The sequence below is a fragment of the Antennarius striatus genome, chromosome 2, assembly GCF_040054535.1.
Source record: "Antennarius striatus isolate MH-2024 chromosome 2, ASM4005453v1, whole genome shotgun sequence".
In the NCBI taxonomy this organism is placed as follows: Eukaryota; Metazoa; Chordata; class Actinopteri; order Lophiiformes; family Antennariidae; genus Antennarius; species Antennarius striatus.
The window spans coordinates 24574011-24600246 of record NC_090777.1 but is presented as its reverse complement, the minus strand read 5'-3'; the positions used below and the strand labels follow the sequence as shown (position 1 = coordinate 24600246).

The following is a 26236-nucleotide window of genomic DNA, read 5'->3' as shown; positions in this document are numbered from 1 at the left end:
CTGTCGGCTGTTTTCACCTGATGCACAAGCTGCGGCACGCCACAGGAAACAGATCTGTAGCACAAGAAGAAATATTCAGCGCACAGGTTCTTCTTCACATTCACGGAAAACCCTTGTGGAGGGAACAGCAGATGCAGACTAAATATTATTAGAGTAGATGAATAGCAGCTGAAAGAATTAAACCGTTTAAAGTTATGAGAGGGTAACGCTGTAGAGAAATAACCTCTGCGCTTCAACAACAGTTAGGCTGCTTCTCCTTTTCGTGCTTTGAGAGAAACATTCTTATATGAAAACAAGGCTCTTTTTTTTAAAGTTAGACAAGGACTCCCAGATTAGAGAGGGCCGACAGCTAACATCTAGAAAACAAGCAGCACATCCAGAACACATGGTTTATTTAGAAGCACAAAAGAATTGTCATTCTTTGAAACACGCCACTGGTTAGCCGGTTCTTCGAAGAAATACAGCCCTCGGTATCTGAAATAGACAAAACCTGCCTGCATGCTGCATAATCTTACTTGTAAAGCTAATTGGTAGCTATACCTGTTGCAGAAACAGACACATGGCTTTGTATGGAAGAGCAAGCTTCAATAAAATTGCTTAAAAAAAAATCACTGTGAGTTGGCACTTATCTGCCACTTTAAAGTTTTCTTCAGTATCACACTAATCCAGAGATACTGGTTTCTACATTCACTAAAAATAGCGGCCCTCAAGTTGTAGCCTACAGCTAATTAACCGAGTAACCAAGAAGTAATTCCCAAACTGAAGACTCATGGCTTAATTGGCCTGCTAACGTTAGATTTAAAAAAAAAAAACTTTTTAAAATCCCAAATATTCTTCTTTCCCACACCTCTGAATCAATTTGGGTTTTGTCTTCATAACACAAGACTTTTTATTTTTGTTGTCTTTCCCATATTCCGTGTGTTGAAATGTGTTCCAGCAGATTTCAGACGCATCCATGTGAAGTTAATGGATTAAAGAAACCCAGTTAACACCTTGATAGCCCCACGGTGTTTTTACACAGGTTGTTCTTTTGCTCGGGGTTGTTAGCTGACAAATACAAGACTTGCATTTTAAAGTTAAATGCACGTTGCAGCTCTATCACCTGTCGCGTGTGCAGCATATTGAGTTGTGTGCAGTAGAGAGAGTTGTAGAGGCAGTAATAGTTTGCATAAAACTTGGATGTGCAATGATGGGTGTATCGATAACATTGTGGAACGATTCAGTCCAAGCGAGAGACTTTACGTCGTCTGTCGAGCTCTACTGTCGTTGTCTATATTTTAGCTTGCTTAAGGATCGAGCAGACACCCTAAAAGCAGACTGCTATCCCAACTGTCGCTGTTAGAAATTCTCACATGCTTGAGACGTATTCCAATTCAGCTCCGTCTCAGTGGTGTCATAGGAGGGTGTGCCAGAGGGCAGCATTGAATCCTTAATAATCTGTGTATGTATCTAATGTCTGTCAGTTGCAAAGTACACTTGGTGAAATGGAAGCTGTCTTAAGATTAAGATTCAAGGTCTTCAGGGCCGACCACTGATCGTTGGAAACATTGCAGACTGATGCTATGGTTATTTTTCTTAAAAGCGTTTTGTACATATCTATACTGCTTTTGTCACTAGAGTACAAATACTTACATTTGCGTGCTTCTACTGATGCCAGCGATCGATGCAAGTGCTAATTTACTTTATTTTTGAGTAGCCAGGCACTGACTGTAACTATAGTAACAGCATGAGGAGAGATGGTAGTCAGTTCAATCTGTCATCTTGCACCGTCCGAGCCCTGTGGTGTACTGCCTTTTACATTACAAAAGAAAATTACTCATGTGTTTGTCTGATCAGTTCCTTTTGATCAGCCTTCATAAGGACCGCCAGTCAAAGTATTTAGAATGAATTTCAGCCACAAACGATCAATAGCCTGGTTGTTGGAGCAAAATATGCTTTTTACTGTGTGGAGGCAGTGTGATTTCTTATTTGTGATTGGACTCCAGTATTGAAGGCTGCACATAAAATAACTTCCTTTGTACTTTGTAGCTGTCAGTGTCAGCGTGTTTTTTTTTTCCCCATTTAAGACTGTGAAACCCATCTGGTGGTACCCATGGACATATAAAAAGGGATCAAGCACTGCCATCGAACACTGGTGATGTCATTTAGACCCAGAGTCTGCACATTATTTATCTCTATCATGTCAAGACCGTCTCTCCACCTGGCTACATTATCTGTGTTTCCATTAGAAATCTTTTCAGGCCTGGTGTCAGAGCTGATAGAGACCTTTTCGGTTATTTACTTCCATTTAAAGCACTTAATATTAAGTGATCGCAAAGGAGCTGATGACTCAATGAACCACACTTATTGCACTTCCAAATATTTGACAATATTTGGCTTCCAAAACAATGATTTTGTTGGCCTGCTTTCAACCTGGCGGGAGGTCTCGTTGGTCTGGCGGCAATAGAAGGGAAACACTGATTTTCATATGAGCTGGGATTTGTCCCGATCTGACGGATGACGTGGAGAATTTTGGAAGACACACCAGCTGCGTGGGCGTTGCAAACACACTCTATATAAGGCACAAGTCATACCATTGGAGACTTCTATGCTGAGCGGTTTAGACGGAGCAACAAGAATTAGCAAACCACTTCTTCAATCTTGTATTTTCTGCCATGTGTAAAAGAGAGCTGGCATCTCCTCCTACTCCCTTTCCCTCATCTCATTTGTGGTTTCCTAGCAGGGTGGAGTATTGCAGTAACAGTTTAAACATCTGCAGTGTTGACTTTTTGGTGGAAATTGTGTTTCAAGAAAGCTACAGGGTGTACTGACCGCCACAGCCCAGCACGGAGCTTATTTGAGGTGTGTTTCTGTTTCAGCTTATGCATCTCCAGTGTGGACTTGTAGTGGAAAAATGCCTCAGTGGATGCTACAGGTCATGCTGGTGCAGAGTACAAGGAAGGAGTATTAATGCTTCCAGTTTACACACCTTCTGTATAGTCTCGTAGTGAAAGTTGTGTCTCGACTGATGCTATAAGGCATGCCGAGGACCAAAAGAAATTAATTCTGGTGTTGAAGTCAAAAAATGAGGGCGTTGCTGGTCGAGCTGGGAGCTGAGAGGAACAAACTAAAGTTACTTAATCGACGCAAAAAAAAAAGGGATTACTTAATGCTGCATTGGCACTATACATAGCGAATGCTAAAAGAGCCAGAGGAAATGTTGTTTCAGAAAGATAGTGTGTGTCCTGCACATGGAAACACATGTCTTTACGTAGAGAGACAGAAACCCTCCCAAAGAAACAAAATAAAATGAGGGAGCCTGATGGGCAGATGGCACCACCTGGTTGTAAAGTATGTATAGGAAGACACAATTTGCCACCTAATAACAAGCCAAGTGCACGAGGCAGCTAAGGCTGAGAAAACCGCAATTACAATGTAACCTGCAGATTCAGCCTAAAAAGCAGCTCTATGTGGAAGTGGAAGACACAAATTCAGCCTTTACTTGGCTGCGATTCAACAATTCCCTCCTCTCTTTTTATTCCTCAACTTCTGTTTCTCACCTTGGTCAAGTGCAAGAAGTTGTGGAGTGTAATTCGTCGACTTGAATAAAAAGGGCACGTCCACAGAAGACAGGAATGATAAAGACAGAGAGGAGGAAACATGGAGAGGAAACTTAGTTTCCATCCAGGGCCGTAACCTTCCCGTGGTGAGCTGAGGGGATGCAGCCCCCCCGCATGGTTTGTTCATACCAGGAAGGCAAGGTGCCTTTTGTTTAAAGACAGGAAGACTTTCCAGACTTTACACTTCCCTCTTCAGTCTAGCAAGAAGCACTGGAGCACAAAAATGACCTGACTTGCCCTAGGAAAATACTTGACTACCAAAGTCTTGGGTACCTCATACCCTTACAAAAATACACTATGTTGCCTAAAGTATTCGCTCACCCATCCACGTAATGAGAATCAGGTGTCCCAATCACTTCCGCAGCCACAGGTGTATAAAATCAAGCACCTCGACATGCAGCCTGCTTCTAAAAACGTTTGTGAAAGAATGGGTCACTCTCAGGAGCTCAGTGACTTCCAGCGTGGAACTGGGATAGGATGACACCTGTGCAACAAATCCAGTTGTGAGATTTCCTCACTCCTATGGTGTGGGATTGTTTTTCAGGAGCTGGGCTTGGCCCTTCAGTTCCATTGAAAGAAACTCATACCAAGACATTTGGGACAATTTCATGTTCCCAACTTTGTGGGAACAGTTTGGAGCTGAACCCTTTCTCTTCCCACATGACTGTGCACCAGTGCACAAAGCAAGGTCCATAAAGACATGGATGACAGAGTCTGGTGTGGAGGAACTTGACCGGCCTGCACAGAGTCCTGACCTCAACCTGATGGAACACCTTTAGGATAGAGTAGAGTGGAAACTGAGTGTCAGGCCTTCTCATCCAACATCAGTGTGACCCCACAAACACGCTTCAGGAAGAATGGTCAAAATTTCCCATAAGCATATTCCTTAACCTGTGGAGAACCTTCCAAAAAGAGTTGAAGCTGTTACAGCAACAAAGGGTGGACCATTGTAATATTGAACCTTATGGATTAGGAATGGGATGTTACTTTTATATGTGAGTCAAGACAGGTGAGCAAATTCTTTTAGCAACATAGTGCATGTTGGAAGGCTCCATCCAATGGTTGTGGCATAGAGTTGCTGTCAATTTCGAAGCAGCCATCAGTGACTTTGATTTGCCTCGGGGGACTCAACCAAGAATGTCACTGCACAGCCTCGGGTGCTGAATAGTTCCTATGGATTCTGTATCCACTCTCCCCCATTATTAACCTTCTTCCATCCCTGCTTCCTTGAGGTTCTGTCGGCCAAAGGAAGTCTAATCCAGAAGTGGAGTGGTGTTCTGTCCTGGCCTTTTACCCTGAGGTTATCTGAGACGGCCAACTCAATCAAAACCTCCTTCCCCCTCTCCACAGGCAGAGGAAGATTGGATGCAGAGATGCAGGAGGTTGTAGGGCTACTGATCAAGCCCTGGGAGGTGATCCAACAAAGTGTTAGGGACACCTCGGTTCTAGTTCTCTACGCTGAGGTTACTTGTAATGCTTGTCTTTGAAAATTAGACTGGTGATGCACACCTTAGCAGCATAGTTCGTTTGCCTTACAAAAGATCTATGTCAACAGTCTGTTGCAATTGGAGCATGTAACTGGGTAGAGCTCTCCACTCAGAGCACATTGGTTATCTAGTAACTGACAGATCAGGTGTCATCTTTAGGAGAAATATTCACTGACATGTAGTTTTTTTAGTTTGTCTGTCTGTGGAGGGGGTGGGGGGCATTAGGGCCCGAACTACTTCTAGCCACCAGGGGGCGATGAAGATATTTCTGTGCCATTTTTTAAGGAGCTCTCATGCCGTCCATCCTTATTTTACAGTCAATTGAAGTAGCAAGGAGCAGATGCTGTATGCGATTCTTAGTTGGGCAAAGCAAATGATTACAGATACTTGAGCAGATCATATAAAACAGTCTACATGCAGAATTATAGGTAAAGATGGAAACGGCAGATACTACAGATCTACTCCTGCATTCCTTTGGGAGTGATAATGTTCCGCCTTATGCATGAGACACCAAGCCAGCTCCATCTCTGCGGAACATACTGTATTCAGTCTGGCAGAATTTTCAATATGGAGGTTTTAGACTACTGGCACTCAGGTCTTGCTGTGAAGTACAGCAAAATACATTCACTCCCATAATCAGGTGTGCTACAGACTTATTTATATTGGCTTTAAAGTGGTGTTTTGCTTTGGTTGAACTTTCTCTTCTACTCCTCTGAGTCAACTACTGATACCCAAGGGATCCATTGTCAGCCCTCATATTCAGGCTTTTCTCCACGTCTCCCTTTATACTCACCCATTATTTCCCCCTTAGTATCCTCAGCTGCAGTTACATAAACATGAAAAAAAATTCTGTTTTCTGGTTTTTAATGTATTTTCTAGCTAAATTGCATTGCCGATTAATGTAGTTTTTGGATTACCTTTGAATTTATTTACCTTTAATCCACACACATTAAAACAGAAACAACAAATTTGCGTATACGAGATGGAAAATTCTCCACATTGTCAAACTCAGCATTCGAGATTTGCAGCGTTACGTTTTTGCAAATGCACTACAGGTGCAATATGAATATTTGATCCTCACTGTGTGTGAATGGGGCGCAAGAATTTCCTCAAATTCAGTGGAAAGAAACACTCATCTTTATGTGTTTGCTGTGTTTTAGATGACACTCAGGCATGGTGAAATGTTTCCTCAGTGATGCAGTCTCACAGTCTCTATTACCCTTTGTAATGAACCATAAACCTTTTCCACTCAGACTTTTTTAGATGTTGACAGAGCCACTATTTATTTTTGACCGGTGGTAAAGTATTTTCTACATCTTTAAGAGGGTTCCTCTTTAAATTCATTGCCAAAGCTATAATGAATTTTTATGCATTTCAACATCTTAATAATAACGCCCTTGTTTAAAATATCCCTATCTTGTATTTAAACTTTAGAATCTATTGCCACAAAGGTCTACAATAATGAAAAACACTCCAAGGCTAGAAGGTTTTTCTATTTTAAGATAAGAAATTATTTTATAGGAAGAGAGAAAAAAATCTATTGAGGTAAAAGTAACATTTGAATGTATTCACCTTCAAAACGGAGTTATGTATTTATTGGTTATATATTGGTGGTTATGAAATGTAAATTATATATTGAATGACTTGCATTGTGATGTTAGCATGGCCTGGCAATTTTAATTATTTTTTGTGAGTAATATGCAATATTGTGGCGTGCAGCACTCACAATCTCACCGAATCCCCATGCACTTTAAAATCACTCAAGGGTGTTTATTTTGTCTAAATAATGAATAGACACAGCCTTCACAAGTTGACAGTGAAAAATTTCTGATGAACTCCCCTGATGGAATGTATTTCACAGTAAAATAATTTAGCTGAGCACAAAATGAAAGAAGTGTGCAACACGCTATTCTTAAATTAATTTCCTTATTCATTTGGGGGCTAACTATTTTATCGTCAGCGTTTTGCTGCAGAGCGACTGATAAAGATGGAGACGGCGAGTCAATAAGGTACGAAGCCCATGCTGAATGTTCTGTTTTTGTTTTGCTCTTGTTGTAGATGAACATGGACATTTGAAAATATATCTGCCCAAGAAGCTGCTTGAATGTCTACCAAAATGCACCTCGCTGCCAAAAGAGAGACATCGGTGGAACACTAATGAGGTAAGGCCTCACCACGCCCGTCTCTTTACACAGGAGCCATCCAGAAGACACATTTGTCAGACGTGAACTCTCTTCAAAACTTGTCTTGTTTGCTTCACCTGAACTAAACGAGAGGCATTATGAGGTTTTCATACTTCTTGTCTTAATTCAGATCTATTTTATTTGAAATGCAAAGTCAGAACCGCTTTTCCAAGTTGAAGAATGACGGAATAATGTCTTAATATTTGAGCTGAGTAAATAACTGATTTTATCTGCATCAAAAAATTCTGTCCTTACAGCGAGAATTGTTTGCTGCTTAACTTTGCAATGCAGAACTATATTAGAATAAACCAGAAAAATTAACACAAATTTAAGTTTATGTTAGTACAATTCCTCATTTTTGAGTGATGCAACTTCTGCTATAAATGTAAGTTTAATATCATGTAGGTATCTTATTCACAAACATTGCTAGTGCTCTATTCAGTAAATAAGATGAAAACTATTGCTGCTATGAAGACTATAGGTATCTTACATTTTATGTTTTAATCATAGGAGAGTAATCACACATCACTTTTTATTGCTTGAAAATTAAATAGAAAAATGCCTTTTGTGACAAGATGTCAAGGATGTCCTTTGCGATGGTTATCATTCAAGTCAGCCAACTTGAATTTTTCTTGTGTAGTTTGGCTTATGTGAAATTACAAAGTTAAATATGTCAAAAATGTTTTATGTAAGAAAACAAGAGTCTCCTGGAAATTAAACAACAGACTAAGTTGCACACTTAATTTGATTTTCTAAGTCAAGAGAAAACTTCATCCCAAAGCAAAGAAGAATTAAAAAAAAAAAAGCTTCACAGCTGTCATGTGAATGTTTGTCGTTCATATTAAGCATACATAAAATAATCTTAGATTATTTTGCTGATGTACCAACACTTTAAAAAGCTTAAGGATGCTTTATTTCATCGACAAGAAGTTTTATTTGCTAAGTTTTTTTAATTTATTTATTTTTTACATAATTGATTAATAATTGTCAAATCCACTATTGATAAAAGAAAAACTTTGAAACACTCTTAACTACAGTAACAAATCTTAAAAGCAGTATGCAAAAATCTACCTTCTGTGCTTTGGATAAACTGAGTAGAAACATTTACAGCGATCAAAGGTATCTGGCTGAAGAACAGCTGGATGAGGTACCAGGGACAATTTTCCATTGATATACAGCTTATTTTACATTGACTTTATGTAGAAAATACAATGGATATTTATCTGGGACATGGATCTGTAGAAGTAGATGGAATCACACTGGTGGTTTATACAGATACCAAGATACTGTACAGTGCATTCAACCCCTACCCGAGCCTCCATCTGTCATTTTTTGTTTTCCTAGCTTTGCCCTGCCCCGGTTATGAAAAAAATGTATAATCCTTGTGTGTTGCTAATTGGCTGATGTTGTAACTTGTTTGCCCTGTCTGGCCTGCATTGTGCTGCTAGCGGTCTAAATTAATTAACACGGTGTTGAAATTGATCTCAGAATGTAAGTCTAAGCATTTGGTTGGGATAAATGCTGTCGGCTACAGTTGTTAGCATGTCCTGTGATTTATTATCAAATTTAATCATAAGAGACATATTTCAGGAAGCGCACCGCGCCTTGTATCTGGGCTGCAGATTTGTGGACATTTGGCAAGCTGATAAGATATTGAGAAAAATACAAGAAAAAATGACTCCAGTGGTGTTGTGTAATGCATGTCAATAGTGTTTTCCGGCGTTGAAGAGAGGGAGGCAACCTTTCCTAAAATCAAGGACGTTTCTTTTATTTGCAGAACATGCAAATCAGGATAGTTGTGCTTCATTGGTGGCAGACAGGCAGGAAAGGAGGAATCTGAGAGACTCTTGCTGGTGCAATTTTGTGACTCTTAGTAAAAGTGACGCCTCATCAATTCTGAGCATATTTCTGGCACTAGCTCAGCATGCATAATGCACTAATTTCCCACTTTTTAAGATTAAGGAATATCAAGTCGTGTGATAGGTTATGCCTGCTAATGCTAGTTTGATAATGTACCTTTTGCGCAGATTTTGGCGACTACGTTCGTCAACTGTTTCGATGTTGTGTAACGTGGACTCTCCGGTCTTTGATAACTTGGGTTCAGTTGCTTTAATTTTTTTCTTCATATGGTGATTCGCTGATCAATCTGTCAGATTACTGAAAGAAAATGAATCCACTGAAAGTTCAAGCAAATATTAGAACAAGAATAACATTTTGTAATCTAAACTGTTGATGGCGATGTCACCTTGGGTTGTTTGATGGGTTTTGTCTGCTAGCAGGATAACTGAAGCTATTGACACATCTGCATTGGACCTTTATCAGAGGTTGGCATCGGGTGGGGGATGGGAACAGGTGATTAATCTCGGGAAGAATCGCCCCAGTGGAACAGGAAACGCTGACTCCTGTGGAACAGTTGTTTTTCCTATGCTGAGAGATGTAGACGGGTCAAAGTTCTAGGTGTATGCTTTCATGGTGAATATAGGAATGGGAATATAAGCCAGTGAGGAACTCAGCCTTGGAGGACTTTCTGTGGCCACTGGGCATTTTCAGAATAATCGACAATAAAAAATAATTGTAAGTTGCAGTCCTAGTTGTGTTATCATGTAATCTATAGTATTTTCTGTTTGTTTTTTGTTTCTTCGTTTATTTTTTTTATTGATTCATTATTGATCATTTTGACAAGATGCTTGTTTTAGGAGATCATTTAAGGTGGTTGTGTCTCCATTGCATTTAAGTATTAATTGTTCCTCATTGAGTTAGTCTTTGTTTGACTTTAAAATAAAACAGAGCAAACTTGTTGTACATTCTCAGATCCAGATGTTCTTTGCCTTCCTAAAATGACCCGAAATGTAGTGGAAACCGAGCGTGCATGCCTTTGATGGAACATTCATTTAAGCTTATTTTTTCTCTCATGTTTCAGAATTTTACAATATTTTCACCTTGTTTCAAATCTTGAATGTTTCACGGAGAGGTGCGTGATTAATTTTAATTGTGGTAGAAATGATTGCACATATGACTTGCTGCTTGGCAACGTTAATCTGGAAAGCGAAGGAGCGGGGCCTGCGGTCTCGCTGTTTAGGTAAAAATTAAGGAAATACAGAACTATTAATTTCTTCCCCTGTGTAGTTCCTTAAGAAGAAGTCCTTTCAGAATACATTTCAAGCATGTACTGGGAAATTACATAAACCAATCGAATCAAAATTCAAGGGAAGGAATTGGACTTTAGAAGATTGAATAGTACTCACATCACTGAGGCATGAGCTGAGTGCAAGGAACGGATATGCTATCAGCCTTCAAATTATCAATGGGGGAGAATTACCTGGCAGTGCTTGAGAATTTACGGGAAAACAAGGCATTATTGGAAGAAATACAAAAAGGTCACTTTGTAATGTAGTGTTTTTTAAAAATAAAATCATGGATTCCTGTGTGTGATCATGATCCGCTTTTAAAGCCGATATGTTTACATGCCAAAATGTAAATCCCTAAATGAAAGCTACTCTTACCTTCTAGCTGCTCTTTAGGCTGTTGATGTCACCACGTCTCCAAGGTGAGATGGAACGGGAATAAATCCATCCAGAATTCCTCTCAGGTTTGTATCGAAGCTCCATTGTCTGCCGGGTGCTCTGGCACGATGACCTCTATTTTCCTAGACATTTCAGCTAAGATTAGAATCTTTTTAAAGAAGGACATCTCACGCAGAAATGGCTTTAGGCTTATATCCCTTTCAAGATCAAACAGCCCTAGTCAGCCTGATGTTTGGCTACACTGGCATGAAGGTTGCTGGACTTAAGATGTGTCTGGGAATTGCAATTTTTTTTGCCAAATTTTTTTTTTCCCAAGACAGACTTCTTGCACTTTGGTTTTCTTTGGAGCTCTGATTCAGCCTTTGTGTTTTTATAGGATTCAGAGTGAGCGCATCATCCATTGAGAACCCCCTGGTCAGAGAAAGGAGATGATTTTATTCAAGCTACACTTTGCTGTTATTCTGTTTGAGTTTGCCCCTTAACTGTGCACTTCTGTAGTAGCTCTTACAAAACACAAGAGTTGAATGACAGTATTTATGCCTTGCCAGAGAGTCCCGAGGACGAGAGTGAGAATCTCTCTGCCACATTAAGCCTTGATAGGTGATAGGTGCCTCAGATTTGGCCTCCTTATAGATTTAAATCTCGTTGACTAGCATGTTGCTGAAAATTGTGACGTTCAAACACAGATATGCCAGTTGTGGAGATGTGTCTTTTCCAAGTCACTCATACTTGAAATGTAGAGGTGGAGGAGTATTACATGAAATGTTGGACGCTGGATGCCGTTGACACCCTCAGCCTGTAATGAACGGTGCACCACTTTGAGCGCTGCTCGCTCCCACTCAGCTCGGAAAAAGGACTACTTTTGATCCGTCGGTGAACTAAAACAGACAAGAGAGTTTGATCTCAGGCCTCCACCGGTCTGATACACATTTAATGGCCCAGTCGTCGGAAGTAATTCTCTTTTCCTCACGCCGCCATCAGAAGTAGCACAGCATGCTGCTTACATGCAATATGTCACCACTCAGGAAGGAGCAGGAGCAACGGTAGGAACACTTAGTGGACTCACCGGGGAGTGGATGTCATGGTCAGGGAAGCAGTCATCGGGAATACAGCAAATGAAATCAAAGGCAGAATCATACAAACCTGAGATGGTTGGTAATATCGGTGGTTCAACCGAAATAAAATAAAATAATATAAAATAGAATAACCTTTTCCTTCAAAAATACACACATACATACATTGTCAACTGCTTCATCCGCTGTGGCGCATCGCGGGGGAGCTGGATTCTATCCCAGCTGACTGAGGGACGCAAACTCGTCTGTCACTCTCGTTCTATAAATTTTTTATTTCTATTAAATGCTATCAGTTTTGTGGTATCACACATCAAATATTAGACCAAAAACGTTCAATCATGACACTGAGAGACAAGGCGTATGTTTCCACCACCAAGTTGTATATTGCAATAATAATAATAACAACGTATGGTCGTCACAGAATCAACTATGTTGGAACCACTGAGGTGTTTTAATGACAAACACAATTGGGTTCTGTGTGGTGTCATCATTCACTCCTTATCTCCTGCTAAAACACAATTGAAGTTAACCCCCTCCGTGCCACAGCTTCGTCTCGGATCCCTCTGATGTGATTTCACACAATACATTCCTTGAATACGGTTATGAGGTAAGATGAATGTTTGTCTTTGTAAACAGCAGTGGGTCTTTTTTGTATTATTTTCCAATCAAAATATTTTAATTAGAATATGAAAAGATAAGGCAACGGCCGAATCTCATGAGATTTTTCTGAATGAGACAGTCATCCTTGACGATTATGAAAATCTCATCTCAGCATGGAGTCTCCAGTCTATTTGAATGTAATGTCACTAACATCCATGTTTATGCTCAAACGTTAAATACAAATATGTTAATATCTTAATGTGTGCAAAGAAGGTTTAATTGTGTGTATTGTTCATTCCTCTCTACCATAAGTGTATTATTTAGACATGGATACGATGGTGATGCTCAGCCTCGCTTCAGTTTCTCTCTCAGCAAAATATTCCTGTTTGTCTCAAAAAGTATTTTATTTTTCATCGACCACGTTATAAAAGATGTTTTTGAAACTGTTGACAGAACATTTCAAACAAGGTCCATTCTACCCCTTTTTAAAACCCCCGTTTATATACAATATATACACATACATACATATATACATATAAAAGAACTTTCATTCCAACTGAGCAATATCATAACAATGTAAACTCCAGAGGTGGGGCTGGAAGTAGCAGCAGAGCCAACAGGAGAAATGTTTCTGTGCATGTTTTGTGGGCAGCATACTAAAATGTTTAGGTCCAGAATGTTCTTCTGTTGAACATCTATCCCAGTGTCACTTACAAACAATGCACAAAAAGTTATGGGACTGTTTCTTTTTCTTTTTTTTTTAAGGGACACACTTTGCGAGATTCACTTTTTTGTTCTCTAAGCATATCTTGTACAATTTAGAAACCAGGAAATTGCATAGTGATCACAAATATTATTGATCTGAATCTATTATTACGATCACCTAAACAACTAAATGCCTCTGTGATTAATTACCGCACATTGATCGTGAGTTGCTGAGAAGAATAAAACCGATTCTGACACCTAATTGTAACATTAACGTAGCTGCTGGATCATCAATGAGCTGACGATTTATCCGACACAGAAATTGAAAGAAAGTTGGGATCACAAACACAAAGAAGAAATAAGTAAAGTGTTTCAAAAATTACTTAATAATATGTATTTTAAAAAAACCCCAACTTCAACAGGAGATACCAGTGAAGAGTGAGATCGGCTCTCAGTAGATGGATTTTTCAAAGCAACATTCAACCTGATTGTCACACTTTATGCTTAATTCATAATACCGCCCACTGATGTGGTTTAAAAGCTATTAAGATCAGATTTTTACACTCAAAATGTTTTAAAATGCAAATCTGGGAAATCAAAATTTAATTCAGCCATTGAAGCCACCAAAGATTACTAGCCAGCTCAGTTTTCGGACGTCAGTGTTTCTTAAAGCTTTCTTGTGATCATGCTTGTAGCAGATGCTAATGGATAGCGAATCATCACAATGCATTTGCATGTTGTTAGCATTTCGTTAATGCTCATGCGCTCAGGCTCATGCATCAGCAATTTATTACAGATTAAAAAAAAAAAAAACTTGCACTAGGCCACTGAAGATAATTGTCAAAAAAACTTGATAGATTAATCAATCATTCAAGAAAAAATGTTGCTGGTTTTGCTGCTTGGCTTCTCTTTAATTCCTTCTGACACTAATTAAGGCACCTTTTATTTCTGAAGCAACGAGGTGCCTCCACTACAAAACGCTGTGGGTAATTCTTTGCACCCATTTGGTATGTGGATTGTTAAACAGAGAGACATCCCGTTTTATTTGGAACACCTTGATTTATCCTCGGCGTTGTAACGTACTGCCGGCTTGAGACTTAGTCTTGACATTCTGCAAACGACGGAGCATATCTTCTGTAGTATTTTTCTTGTATCGATTAGAATGACACCTTTCAGAGATATCTGGCCTCCCATCATTATGCTGTCAAACCTGAACTGTCAGTGTTGTTTGCACGGACAACAAAGATCTGAGATCTCACCAAATCGAACACAAGGTCACGCTTGATTAAATGTTTATCTTCATTGGAGCTCCTTAACATGCATGGCTTTTTCTCTGGAGAGTAATTAAAATTACTTCCACCAATTGCAAATGTTTGCAGAAATGCTCATTAGCTTCTCCGGGGCAATCAGTGGAAATTAAAGGTCATGTTTATCCATCTATCTGTTTGTTTATCTGTTTATTGTTGGTGTTGCTCCTTCACTTGTCGGTGTCCAGGTTTTGATGCATTCGGGACGTCTTTCGAACTTGGCCTGAGAAATTTCAGAATTTTACCTGGTTAGATTTGTTTTTTGTAATTGAGTGTTGGATCTTCGTTCACCGCCTCAGCTGAGACCTCGATGGTAGAGTGTCTGAATATTCACTTTTATTCAGTCCCAACTCTCTCTCTCTCGCTATTTGTATATACACATGCATATATATATGCATATATATACATATATATATATATGATATTATAAACTTTATTTTATCTTTACACTCAAATACATTTTGATAAGCATCCATTGGTTTTTGTTTTTAATCTTTCAGCTGGTGAAAGGACCAGGAGCTGGTAGAGTTTCTTTGGATGGCTGACTTCATGGTGACTTCCTGTGCGCTTGATAGCTTTGCTGATTGCTAGTGTTGTTGCTACCGCAGAGTGTCAATCGTGAGGCTACGGTGTCGTGAAGCAGTTGTAATAGGAACCCACCAGTTTGGTCATTCAGGGGGTCCTGTTTGCTATCGGGACCCTTTGCTTTTTCCTTTGGATGCGCACGTCAAGGCAGGGGTCCTCAGTATCCTCTGAAGACACAGGTATCCACTAAAAATTGCATGACCTCTATTCAGATACAGGTCACTCCACCTCCTGTGGGAAGCCTCTAAATTGAACCCAGCTTGTGTCTTCGATTTCTTCCCAGCTCTCTTTCTCTCTTCCTCTGGTTTCCTTCCTTTGCTCTTATCTTCTGTCTCTTTCCCTTTTCCCTCATGTGTTCACTGAGCTGCAAAGCTATTCGGGTGTAGATGGAAAGATTTCTACCTTTTCTCTGGAAATGCTGGGTCAGGATTTTTCTGTGCGGAACCATTTCGTAATGGAGTTTAACTTTATTTGGTAGATAAAAGGAAAATGAGATCTGCATTTGATGCCCCGCGTCTCTGCTTCAGTAAACTGTTATATTGTTCCACACACAGCAGACGAACATGTATTAATGAGTACCTGTGTTCTGCCAGCCATGAGTGGAATTGAATGGCAGGAATACAGACTATCATTTTTACCTTCAATAGTCTTCTGTTATCTAAGTAGCTTCCTTGATTTTGAAAATGCGTTTTCACAAACACCGCGCGTGTTCCTTCACACATACATGCTCAGATTAAAAAATCTGATTAACATTTTTTTTTTACAAATTGTGTTCTCTTCAGGGCAAAGCCTGCAGTCTACCTCTTAACTGCTTTTTACTACTATTCAGACTCCTTCAGCCACACTTCAAAAAACGAGTTTAGAATCTGCAGCTTTAACAAACAATCCAACATTAACTTTAACAAACCTAAATATTCCACGTCTCTCATACGACACTTAAATGTTTTAAATTCCACATCCAGCTGTCCAACTTAAAAAAAACCCCAATCTCTTCAGAAATTACCATTTCTACTTCTTCAAATCATTTCTCGTAGAAAAAGCCTCAGTTTTATGGAGAAAAAAAGTAATTTGTTTGATTTTGTTGTATCTTCAGAGGCAATTAACAGAAATGAAATTAACAAGAACCTTCTTCTGACAAGTTAAATAGAGAGGAAATTAGAAGAAATTGACCAAAATGGAAACAAAAAGAAAAACCAAATTGGAGCCTGGAAGAAAATCTTGTCCTCACAGAGGAGGTACATCAGAGAAAATACATAATACAAGGGAAATTTAGTACCACATTGACAAGAAGAGACAAAGAAGATGCATTAAAAGTGATTGCAAACAAACTTAATGCCAGCTTCGCTCTTGTCATTCGTACACTGTGGAATAAAAATACGGTTTAACATTCTGTCAGAAGGGTACCAGGAGATTGCAGCTTACAAAAAGGCCACTGCTGCAACTCCTAAGATATGAAAACACTCTATTCTGGACCATGAATATTACTGCAGATAATGTCCTCTTCATAATAAGAGCTATAGTGTTTAATGAGTGTGCTTCATGCTTTAGGAGTGCCACCTGTAAAGTAAAACATTTTCTAATTGATGTCACATGTTAAAGTAAAACAGCACAAAAGAAAGCGAGTTTCTTTGCAGAGAGACAGACGTAATAACAATTTCATATTCAGACATCCAACCCTGTCCCTTTTAAGGAGATTAGTTAATTATTAAGGTACTTCTGTCGCTCGTTTCAGTCTCTACATACACATAATTTTTCCAGTGCAGAGTTTTTTGTTTTTTTTTAGTGTTTTAGACTGGATACATCTCTCACTATCCCCCACTAACATCTAGCTTTTGTTTTTGAAGGGGCTTGGTGCAATGAATTGTTTCCTCTGTCAATGGCTCTGCGGGAGGTGCAGGTAGTTTTCTGCTCCTGCTTCGATTGGCTGCTATGACACCCATATGGACACGATGTGTTTGTGTCACAGTTCTATGATGGAGGGGGGGTGACGTTAAAGATGCTGAGGATACACATACATCACTCACTTGGTGTTGTGTTTAAAAGACTGAAACGAGAACCATGGTAATGCCATATAAATGAAACTAAATTAAGATTGAGATGACATCTTTACATCTTTTTGTCTTGAAATTACAAGCCAATCAATGTTCTTAGATTTTATGGTTTAATAATTCATTATTTGTCTGCTCTGAATAAAATGAAGTAATGGAATGTGAATTTTTACATTTCACCAAAACAATAATCTTCCTTAACAAAAAAAATTGTCACTTTGGTTGTATTTAATCAATTAAAGACATGTTTCTCCCCAACAATCATGAAGCATCATGAGATGTCCCTACTTTTGCCCACACTTTTCCACATTCCCTGAGGTTAGGGATCAGATGGAATATATTTTCTAAGCTCAACACATCCCCTGTAGATAGCTCTGATTGAGTACATCCATTGGAACAAACACCATCTTGGTTGAACTCCTTCTGTCTGCAATAAAATTGTGCCTTTCCAGGGGCTGAGCTCAGGCTGAGTTCATATTTGGGAGTCGAACCCTGTCGGTTATATATTTGTTGTCCATTTTTAGATGTTCGAAGTTGTTTCGTAACGCTTCATGTAGCTCAGTATTTGTTCGGCTCTGCTGCTTGTCCCATTTAGTATTTCACCAAGGTTAAACAACAGCACCGGCTGGCAGGAGAACACCATGTATCTTTTTATTTTTGTGAAGAGAATGAAAGCGAGGGAGAGAGGCTACTTCACCAAGTCCTTAGAGAGAAGCAGATCTTTTTTTTTTTTTTTTTGGAGTAACAAAGGGGCACATTATTTCCACGCTACAGAATATAACATGATAGGATGGAGTTGAGGACGGAAGATACTTCATCCGTCGCCGGATAGAGGAGGCTGCCTTGATTCGGAATGGATGTTTCGCAGACGTTCTCCAGGAGATCTCTTTGACTGTTCACAAGGAGACCTGGTGTTTGAGTAATCGCTAGAAAGCCGCATGGGTTCCTCTGATTCATGGCATCCTTCCTGCTTACCCTACTCCCTTTTTCTTTGGTCCATCTCTCTCTATCTCCGTCTCTCTGTTGCTGTCTCTTGTTGTGTGTTGGTCTTTGATCTCCAAAGATCCTTGAGAATTAGGAGCCAGCAACAACAGCAGGCTGGGATTCTCTGTGGGCCCGTTTGGATCCCAGCCCATCATGCCCTTTTCTATCTGATGGACAGCTCCAGGCATGGCAGTGCCTCTATTGCCCTGCTGCATTAGGCCTTCATCTGATTAAACCCTCTCTCATTGTCAAAGGCAGGGAACTTAACTAGGGCTATCACTGACCTTGTTTGCAAGCTGCAGGGATGGCCTTAAAGTGCAAGCATTTTCTTACATATATCCTTCCTATAATGTCTTTTAGTAAATGCATTTTAATAAACCGGTGCATCTGTTGCTATGATTTCATTTTCAGATCTTCCCGGTTGCTGCTTTCATAGAATAGAGACACTGCCTTTATTATATATATTTTTTCATTTTCAGCTCTTCGCTACATGTGTTCAGCATTTATTAAATTTGCATTTATTAAATTTGCAAATGCTCAGGAACCTGAGCATTTTGGCAGGTTGACATGACTGTGAATTCACAGCTGATTGGGTTTTCATTTTCTCTCATATAAAAACATGGCTATTCCACACAGAAACAAGTGTGATGAACTACCACTATGGTTACATCAAATCAGAGATGCTTCCTCAAGTAGGATTAATTGAGATCTATTTTTAGGACCTTTAATGCAAAGCAAATATAGATTATATTTGATATGTAGTGCATTTTGTATTTCATCTATCTCAGGAATCAAAATTCTCGTTTTTCTAAAGCATGGTTTCTTTGTTTATAGTCAATACAAATTTTAGAAAAGAAAAGCATCTTCTCAAAACATCCACAAACACAATATTTTTTTATTGAAAAGTTTATTTGTTCAGTGAACATCTTACTTTGCAACAATACACTGGCATAGGTCACACTAACCTTTTAGGTTCTACAACATTTTTGTTGCAGAAAATCTCAGTATTAAAGGTTTTTCTGCATAAATTTATAGCTTTTTTTATTATTAATTTTTTTTTATTATCAAAGCTGCATGTGTAGACAGCTCATAGCGTCGTGGTCCAGCAGGATTCAGATGTCCTTTTGGTTGGATGTCCTTCAGCCCTTTGTTCATCTGGGCAGTATGTGAAGTCTCTTTTCTCTTCAAGATGTTTACACATCAATAAAAGTGACTGAATTTGAAAATAAAGCTCACAAGGACATAATGATCCATCCCGCAGGTCCCAGATTGAGGACTGAGGAAGTTCTTGAAACCCTTTTTTTCCGCATGGATAAAGTTGCGAAATAAGGAATCTCTCAGGAGGATTGTCTTCTACCGGTTGTTTAAAGTGATAGGTCATTTATTCTGCTCAACGATCCTTTCCGCTTTTGAAGACATTGATAGAGCAGGAAAGACTGAATCCATATTGTGCACATTTCTGTTTTACTGTAGTCGCCTGAATGTCTAAAAGTTTCTTTTGTAGTGGTCCTCTTTATTTCCATAATGTGTAATATCTAATAAAAGTGGAGGACAAAACTGTTTTTGTGGAAAGAATTATCCTAAACCTTAAAGAAAATGGTCACAGAAATTATGAGTGATAGCGGGTAGAGGTGTGTGCATCTCTGCTCAGCTGTCTCTTTTGATTAGATTCTTTGCTGGCGTATTATTCTGTCTTCTATGAGTGATCTGTGCAGCTTATTTGAAAAGTGAATCTGGCGGGGGAATATTATATATGTATTATGTATTTTTGTTGCAGAGTTGAGGTACTGCAAAGCATGAGCAACAGCCCAAATTGTAGTACTTCAGATGGTTGCTACATATAGAGCGATTGGAATAGCAATAAAACGTTAACCGTGCAATTAATATGAAAGACCTTTTAATAAGAAAAAAAAAGATCATTGACATGATTTTTATATTCAATACCTCCAGAGCAGTATTCCAAGAGATGCAGCTTGCTTAATCCTCCATATTTCAGAACTTGTAAAGCAATGAACCTGAAACTAATTTGAATTAATGTACATTACAGATAGCCGATGTGTCTGACACAGCACTCTGATTCTCCTGTGCTTAGCTGTGACTTTTAGTAGCTTCTCTGACCAGCGACATTAGTTTGAGCTGTCTTTTCCAGCCTTTTATCTTTACTCTTTGTACCCCGGGATTTACTTTGGCATAATGAAATGTTCCGGCTTCGCATTTGAATAAGATGTGTGGATCCTAATAGTCATAACTTCACGCCGTGACGTACAGTACAAGCGATCGTTGTCTGACCCCGTCAGGCCGGTTGGTGTTGATATTTGGTGCAAGACATCGCTTGCTCTCCTGCTTTAACCTAAGAGGTTGAGGTGTCACATTGTCTTTCGAAGGTCCATAAATACCTGTCCTCCGCCCCTCCCTTTTGTCTTCCACTCCTTGCAGCCTGTCCTTTAGCAGAACCTTGAAGCACCATTCAAATTCTGCACCGCCTTTTTGAAATCTCAGTTGATGAGGTAACACGCACCCGTAGTGGCTCTGTTATTCTCCCCCCCTCCAGGATATTTTTCAAAGTCACGTTTATATTCTTCAAGTAGAAAGGGCTGAAAATGCTTTGATGGTATCTAACAATAAAACTGCTTAGAAATCTCAGCCAAACTGCAGGCATGAGAGCTCCATCCTGGCTTTGTAACCCCCCCTCCCATGACACATTAGCTCTCTCAATAGGAAAGAGATGCTTCTGCTGTCTGTGCATCTCATACGGGGACACTTGGGCTGTAGTATATACGTATCCAATGATGTGCACAAAGGATACCCATTTGATAAAACATACTGGCCACAAAGCTAATTGGGTAAGGTGAGCTAACATGAATTTAAATGATTCCATACACAGGATGTTACTGTTCACTAGCTAGGGTAGAAAAATTAAAACAAAATTATCATAGAGCGGCCTGAATTTTGTCACTTTCCTTGTGTGTTATACTGTTTGCTCTGTATAACAACATGTTTTCTATGTTTTAGAGAAACACATTTTTCTTTCGCAAAAAAAAAAAAAAAAATTAAATTGGAAGATCGTTTCCTCAAGTATTCGACTAAGGAGTCATTGATGTTTATAGTTTTGTTTTCTTTTTGTTTTGTTTGTTTTTTTGTTTTTTTTGCTTATCTCCAGACTGAAAAAATATATCCTCCGATGCAAATCTGATCTTGGTTTGAGTCTGTTGTTTGCTGCTATCGTTGAGAGATGATGCTGCTTTACAGAAAAGTTAGCGGCACACACATCTTCATTAAAAGAAGGTTTGGTAAACTATTAATCCATTCAAGCATTGTCTTCTTCCTCCCCCGCCCACCATATGCAGCAGAAAAGGACAAAAAGAGTCCCTCCTGAGTTTTTCCAGACCAATCCAATCTCATGGTACGACCCTGATGTCTGATGATAAAGACAATTTTTCGTGGATATGACTCACTTTCCCTGGATGTCCAGTCACTCCTGTGACCTTTAAGAAGACTGTCTAGATTGACTTTCCAAGTATCATGTATAGTATATGAATTGATCATAAGGGGAAGAGATATGTTCCGGTAATATTTCCAGAGTGTGTGTGCGTGCGTGTATTATGTGTGCAAGTGTGTGATAAGTTGTGTCTCTCTTGCCATCCGTGTAGTGTTAGGGTTAGGTCAATATTATATTAGCCCTGCCATTGCATTTTCCACAGCCCCATGAATAATGTAAGAGTTAGATATCCCTTCATATAAATACAGCCCATTATTGCTGTGTATCCTTGGTAGACATACGACAGTTTGTAGTTTCCTCAACAGATTTGATTAACCTTAATGTATTGGGTCACCAAAATCGTGCCCTCAAGATGTTGCCACAAGAGATAGACTCCTTCTCAAAGGAGAAAGGGAACGTATTGTGACCTTGTTGGAAACAATCAATGGCCTTTATCTCCCCCACTGCATAATAAATCCTACCAAAGAGTTGGTCCACGCATTCTTCTAATGTATTGAGCTGCACCACCAACATTTATCAACTGGACTCTCTGGCTAAATTATTTAGGTTTTGAGCTTAGACCGCACTTAGTCAGTGGCACCCAGACCAAGTTTGGCCTGCCAAGATAGATTGATGTGCTCCACAGGAAGAATTGTGGGGAATGGAACTTTCTTAACTCTTTCAAGTAGAGTTTCAGCATCTTATACGTTCTTTTTTTACACAATCACATAGCAAAAATACAGTATGCACGCACAGAAGCCCCATTTTATTGAAGCGGTCAAACTTACAAGGTCAATCACTGCGAACGTCCGTGGATCGACTCTGCTGCACCGACACTTCAGTTAATAAAACACCTGAGCAGTTTCTTGTTGGGAAAACTTAAACCAGCTTCCACCCAGAATCACAGCTTGCATCTTCCGGTTTTGTGATTGGTCTTTCTTATCTCAGAAGCAAACACCCTTCTCTTAGACAGACACAATTTGTCCCACTCTGCAGGAAGATAAGGAAACCCTCAGACAGCAGTTTGACTTATTATCTAAACTGTACATTTATGTTCGTCCTGTTCACTTCTTTACCATCATATTGCCACAGGGCCTCCAGTCAAAGCCCTTGAATCAACACAAGGGCTTAAACTACTGTTGTGGGAAGACTGAAATTGATTTCATTTCCAAGAGCAAACTGTAGATTTCTGCGATGAATGTAAGCGGAAATTGCAACACCTGAAAGTTTACTTCAGATCTGAATTCAGTGTCATTGAGTAATAATAGTCTCATAGAAATGCTGAATTTCTTTTGATAATATGACTAAGGCTGGCTCTGTGTCATTCAAACCGCATATCATCAGTCAAGAAAAGGGAAAAAAAGAGCCTCACATTGATCATAACAAAAACATTGTGCATTTTAAATCACAGGTCAACAGCAAAACTCATTTTTTAATTTTATTTTTCTCTTTTTTGCTTCCTCCATTGTGTATTTCCAATCTGTTTTAACGAGAATTTGATTTTACCGATGACTTTTATTAAAGCAAAACCACATTGCTCGACTTACCGTGAATACTAAACAAGAGTGATGGATTTGTTCAGACTTCAGCCGAACCGTAATCCAACATAACCCTTCAGCCAAATCATATTCCACTGGATGAAAGATGGAATTGTTCTGATCGTCAGATCATTGCAGAATGTCAGCGTACTATAAAGGAACCTCCTGAGCACCTTATGTAGATTTGCATTGTAACATTGAGAGCATTGGGCAATATATAATACATATATAACTAATATTTATGTAAACATCATTCAGGATCTCCTTACTTATTTACTGCCTTTGCTGATGATGTGCTGATCTTTCTCACTAATGAGAAAACTGCTCTCCATTTGTCCTTGGATTTTCAAACCAATGCTTGTCAGGATAAACTTGCATTTGAATGAGTGATTATTGTTGTGATATTGTGACATTACCACCATGGGGTAAATCATATTTCTGCCCAACAATGTAGAGTTTAATAGATTCATAAAGGTGTGAATTGAACAACGCAGGACCTATTAAAAGGGCATGCACATCTCCCATGCTTATGGTTTATGGGATGGGTGGATGATAAAGTTGGTTTCACTTTGCATGCAAACCTAAAGTTTATTTGAAGAGACACACCTCTGCAGTGTTGTTACAGGACATGTTGTTTTCAGCCCTACAGATGACAAATAGTATAATCTTATCTAATGTTGTGGTACATTTTAATAAAGTCTTATGTATAGACCAGTCACCTAAATCAGGTCCAGCTCCACAGAATCATCCTGTAATGCCTTTACAGATCTGATATTATAATATTTAAGATGAAGGATACCTTAAAAAAAATCAGTATTAGCACAATACTTCCCCAGCATCATGATGCATCAGCCAATAATCATGCGCATGCTGATGGAACCTGAAGAAAGCAGTCTGTGGCAGAAGCTAACGTCTGTATTAGATTGGAAAAAAAAGCACTGACATTTTAATACAGATTGTCTTGGTCTTGTCCAATAAGGCATCAAAGAAGGGATGTATAGTGTCACTGCATAATGAACTACATGAGGCTTCTGCTTCTGCTAGCGGACTCAAAAACCTGTTAGCACAACATGCTATCTGGTGCCAGTTTGCTGACATGATGGCTTTTCCAGTGAGTGAGCAGGGCTGCCAATATAGTGTCTGGGCTGGAATGGGCTCACACTGTAGAAAGGAGAGGAGAATGAGGCTCTCTGCTGCTCTATAAATACCCCTGTCACGCTTATATCAAATAAGCCCTTCACACGAAAGGACTGGCCTGAGTGCTGGAGGAGGGGTGTGTTTTTCACACACGTCTTCATAGTTCCAGGGGGGGGTCTGGAAAGGTCAGTGTTACGCTCAATAGCACATTCATATGAGTAGGCTTGTGCATTGATGTTCATCTTGATGGGTGTCGCTGATAAAAAATATCATTAGAATTAATTACCCAGGGAGTTATGGGATAAGGCTGCCCAATTGCATCCAAATGCTGTTAAATTTATCATTAAATTTATCATACTTCACATAGCCGTGTGGCTGCTAGACAAATGACTAAATAGTATTCATGCATTTATAGTACATATGTTAAATAAGTACCGTATTGTACATGTTTCTGGGGTTTATTTATCTGATTTGATGAGCATTACAACATGGCGTCTGCATTTTTTTTTTTTTTTTTTTGTTTGTGTTTAATATTTATACTTCTCAAAGATTCAAAAATCTTTGTTGTCATGGTTACGATAGTAACCGCTTGAAAGAAACTAACTTTGGGTAGGACATGGAAAAAATGATCAGCGTTCTGCTGGCGTCCGTGATCCTGATGGAGTAGAGTTATAATTCCTTTGTCACTTGTTGGTTATGGGGACTCGCAGCAATATGCGATATTGTTGTTTTTCCTGTGAGGACAGGTAACTATCCTCCAGACTGCCCTTAATGAGTGTTGTTAGCAGCATTGTTACATTCTGACTTGTTTGTTGTTCTCCAAAAAATGGCCCCCTCAAGACTCCCGGTGTCGAGGAACCCTTCATTTAAAAGGCAAACACACACACACACACACAAACACACACACGCACGGTGACACCGCCGCAGCTGCTCGTGCCGGTGATGATGAAGTTTCTGGGGAACGAATGATAATCTTGACACTGCATCCTCCTAAGTCAGTGAGCCATGCAGTAAAGATATGGATGTGTCGTTGGCAGATTGGGAGGTAGATTTCCCATCTACACTTCCTGTGGTGGCTGGGGCCTCGGGGGAGCAGCTATGTAAATAATAAATGCCCGTGGATGTGAAACATGCCCAGATAACCTTCGAGACAGGTGCGGATCAGTGGCTTCATATTAGCTGATAGGATTATGGTTAAAATCTAGAGGAACCTCTCCATAAGAAAAACACCAATCCAGACACATCAAATAGCGGGTTACATGGGTACATAGTGTTCAGCCGATAAGGACAGGTAGAAGTAACCACAGGGGACTGGTAATTGCTCTGCAATCAGATGATGGGAATGACAGAACTACATCTTGAGATAAAAATAAAAATAAAAAAAAGCGGAAAATAAATAGCCTGACCTTAGAGTTAGAATTATTTCATCTATATTCAAGGATGAATTTTTCTCCGAGTGTAAGTCATGAGCGTTGTTTACGGTCAATAAGTCACAGAATTATTGTAATATTTGTAAGGAGTGACCTGCATATTCAGTTGAAACACCAATCCTCTTCTGAAAGCCTGTGTTTTACAGCCAGTTACCTCAGTCTCAGTATGCAAATATGGCAAACTTAATCTCAGCAAGAGCCTCCAGTGTCTGGGCTCTGTGGAGAGGAAAATTCATTGAGCATATGTTGGAATCCATAAGAGAGCAAAAAAAACACATAGAGAAGAAAACTAGTTCTCTCTCTGGTCCCATCTGTCTGCAGAGGACTTTGTGCACCAAAAGCGGCCCCGATAGTTTACTCTTCCTCCGCTCGGCTCCTGCTGTGCAACAAAAGATGTCCCCTTGATTCTTTCATCTCTGTCACACTGCTCCGCTCACAATCACTTCATTTTAAGTGACATCACAGCATTGGGGGGGGGGGGGGGGGGCTTGAAGGGAAGGTGCTAATAGTGGACTGGCTGAAAACATCTGATAGAATGAAATCCACCATGAAGGACTA

General features: G+C 39.5%; 1 protein-coding gene across 1 annotated transcript in view; it reads left to right on the top strand.

Moving 5' to 3' along the window:
* LOC137601818 (calmodulin-binding transcription activator 1) overlaps window positions 1-26236 on the top strand; it is a 48476-nt gene that overhangs the window by 9093 nt on the left and 13147 nt on the right. The window contains exon 3 of the mRNA XM_068324248.1: window positions 7145-7248. Coding sequence (XP_068180349.1) covers window positions 7145-7248 — 104 coding nt within the window. The remainder of the gene's footprint in view (window positions 1-7144; window positions 7249-26236) is intronic.